This window comes from Porites lutea, chromosome 11 (assembly GCF_958299795.1).
Source record: "Porites lutea chromosome 11, jaPorLute2.1, whole genome shotgun sequence".
NCBI lineage: Eukaryota > Metazoa > Cnidaria > Anthozoa > Scleractinia > Poritidae > Porites > Porites lutea.
The window spans coordinates 28,136,107-28,138,963 of record NC_133211.1 but is presented as its reverse complement, the minus strand read 5'-3'; the positions used below and the strand labels follow the sequence as shown (position 1 = coordinate 28,138,963).

At 38.9% G+C, this 2,857-nt stretch overlaps 1 protein-coding gene across 2 annotated transcripts in view; it reads right to left on the bottom strand.

Annotated features, from left to right (window-relative positions):
- Positions 1-835: 835 nt before the first annotated feature.
- LOC140952008 (small ribosomal subunit protein eS7-like) overlaps positions 836-2,857 on the bottom strand; it is a 149,688-nt gene continuing 147,666 nt past the window's right edge. For both annotated transcript variants that reach the window (XM_073401405.1, XM_073401404.1), the window contains exons 7-9: positions 1,768-1,878; positions 1,339-1,378; positions 836-957 (exon numbers count right to left, since the gene is read on the bottom strand). In XM_073401405.1, coding sequence (XP_073257506.1) covers positions 883-957; positions 1,339-1,378; positions 1,768-1,878 — 226 coding nt within the window. In that variant the 3' untranslated portion in view covers positions 836-882. The remainder of the gene's footprint in view (positions 958-1,338; positions 1,379-1,767; positions 1,879-2,857) is intronic.

Sequence of the window (2,857 nt, the reverse complement as noted above, 5' to 3'; positions counted from 1 at the left end):
ACGACACTACACCGCCCCTTTTCCTCTAGTTCGGCACAAAGTCCCTATACAACGTGCTCCACGTGGAAGTTCGAACTCGCGCCGACCTTGTGTGCCCCGGCCGCGCGTGGTCATCAGCTTGATGTGGGCAGGGGCGGACGGTGGATTTTGTTAAAGAGGGGGCCTACCATACATACATATTATTGATGCTCCCTAAGTGGGCTTTTCAGCTCAATAGAATAAAAAATACAAATTTATATAAATTAATTAAGAATGTAAATACAATAATATTATAATTACAAAAAATATATCAACTTAATAAAACATTTACAAGATGACGCCTAAAATTCCTGGGGCATTTTAAGGACTTAATATTATCATTCAAGGAGTTCCAGAGTTTTGCTCCTCTGACAGCAAAGGAGCGCTGCCCTGTTGACAGGCGACATAAAGGTATATCCAAAACACCAGATGATCGAGTTTGTCCATAGCGCCCATCAGGACTGCGAACGGCGCGCTTTTCTAGGGAGTTCCGGGGCATGCTTCTCCAGGAAAATTTTTGAGATTGAAGTTCTCTGAGATGCAATCTAATGCATTATGGACGTTTAAATGTTGCAAATGCCTGGATTCCATATTGAACATGTAATGCTGAAATATTCAAACCACAGGTGTTGTTGTGGCCAAAGAAGTAATGAACACTTTATGATGCTAGCACTGTAAGCCTACACCACTTAACGGTAACTCTTGCAATGCTGCTCTTATCTCGACGCACTTTTCTTTATCGCCGGACTGTTTAGTTATTGGGTGGGGGGAGGGGAGGGGGGTTATACGCACACACAACTCAGACAAGAAAAAACAATTTAAAGCATATCAGATATGACTTTAATTAAACTTTTAACAAGGATTTCAGTCATAACTTGGGAACTCGAACACCACGTCCTTGCCTGTGAGCTTCTTGTACACAGTGGAGAATGTGTCCAACTACAACAAGAAAGAATTTCAGTTCAGTAACTTATAATAGATATAACAAACAAAATCGCAATGTTGTCTGAGCTCTTGGGGTAGGACGATCAGTATTTTGTAATTTGCTGTACAGGGAGGTGATTGATTTGTTAAGTCTTTGAAACAATATGCAAGTGTGCTACTATTCAAACAGAAGACAAATTGTACAGCAAGATATTTGACCACTACTACATGCAAATAAAAGAAATTCTTGCGAATGAATGATTGATCATACACGTATAACAACAGCAAGAACCAGTGACACCCAAGAACTTTTTATAATACAAGATTCAAAGAATTTAATTAATAGTAAATAAATAGGATGGAAACCAGTAACAGAATGAATGACACTGGTCTTACCTTGTGATCTACATTAGTTTGCTGAAGCTTGTCAAGGTGACTGGAGCAAAGAACAAATAAATGCTAGTCAATACAGAAGGCGCTCTTACAATTTACTATAATTAAAAATTAAATAAAACTATAAAGAGCTTTGACTTGATATAAAATTATTAGGGCTTGCAGTGAAGCACTGTATCAGACATTCTTTCCTAGTCAGTGCTAAATGTCAACCTTATGCTTCCGAAGGAAAATGCTTCAAACCTTGATTAAAATTCCTCCTGTATTGTAGCCTGTGAGCCAGCTCTTTGGGAACTCTCCCAGCGGGGCAAAAAAGCTTTTTGCCTTGCCGCCAGAGCACCCCAGACAGCTTGCTAGCAGGCTATCTGTAACTGTGACATCATCACAAATACATCAAACTTTAAACCTCTGTTTAATGTATGTTTTACTTACACTTTGATTAACCTTGATCCGTCCATTTTAACTCTTGTCCTTTTGCCCACTATTTCACTTGGGAAGACCAAGTCCTCAAGAATTGCATCATGGACAGAAGTCAAAGTACGACTGGAAATCAACAAAGGATTGTAAATCAGTGCATCCAGCAAAGCCAGTTTTAAAGAGACTGTTCAGTTCTTGGTTTGCAGGGTGTTTCACTGTGTCCAACAAAAGCCATAAAAATAATCTTTTGTGCGAGCATTCATGGAGCAGTGCAGCAGTTGAACCAGGTTTCAACGTTATGCTCAGTACGATTGTCTTCTTTGTTAGGCCCTCTGTTCAAAAACCCTTTTATTATATACGAGTTAGTGATATACTGACTGGTAGCAAACCAATAAATGCGCTATCCTGCCAGTAGTGATGTCATTTCTATTTTTGACCGATCAGCTCAGAGTATTTTAACGTGCTGTCGAGCACTTGTGGTTTTCTGTCATTTGGTCTTTCTGGAGTTTTTGCGTTGGTCTATTTGCCAGTCGAAGTTAAGTTTTAAGTTTATTATAAAATGAAGACAAGCTGAAGCAGGTTTGTCAAGAGCACAGCTGAGGAACTGATCAAATTCGTAGAAGAACAAGAAAATACAAATACAAAGAGGAAAACTGCGTATGATGTCGAGTTATTCAAGAATTTCATCCAGACATCAAACCCTGGCTTGCTTGATTCAACATCTCATCATGAGCTTTCACCACAAGTTCTGAAAGACCACTTTTCGGAATTCATCTTTGGCGTAGAAAAAAAGATGGCTCCGACTAAACAAAATTGAGCGGTCTTCTTTCAAGCATCCAGAGATATCTGAACAAACATAACTAGAGCTTCACAATTTTTACTGACGCTGTGTTTAAAACTACAATGGCTACTCTCACATGAAACAAAAGGAACTAAAAGCCAAGGGATTGGGAAACAAACCTAGGACATCGGATAGCCTAACAGAAAAAAAAAAATTAAAAAACTATATGCTTCCAAATGTCTGGGGTAGGTGGATTTTTCATCTAATTAATCATCCAAGTATTTCCTGGTCTTGAAATAACTCAGCCTTGTTTCAATCGATACA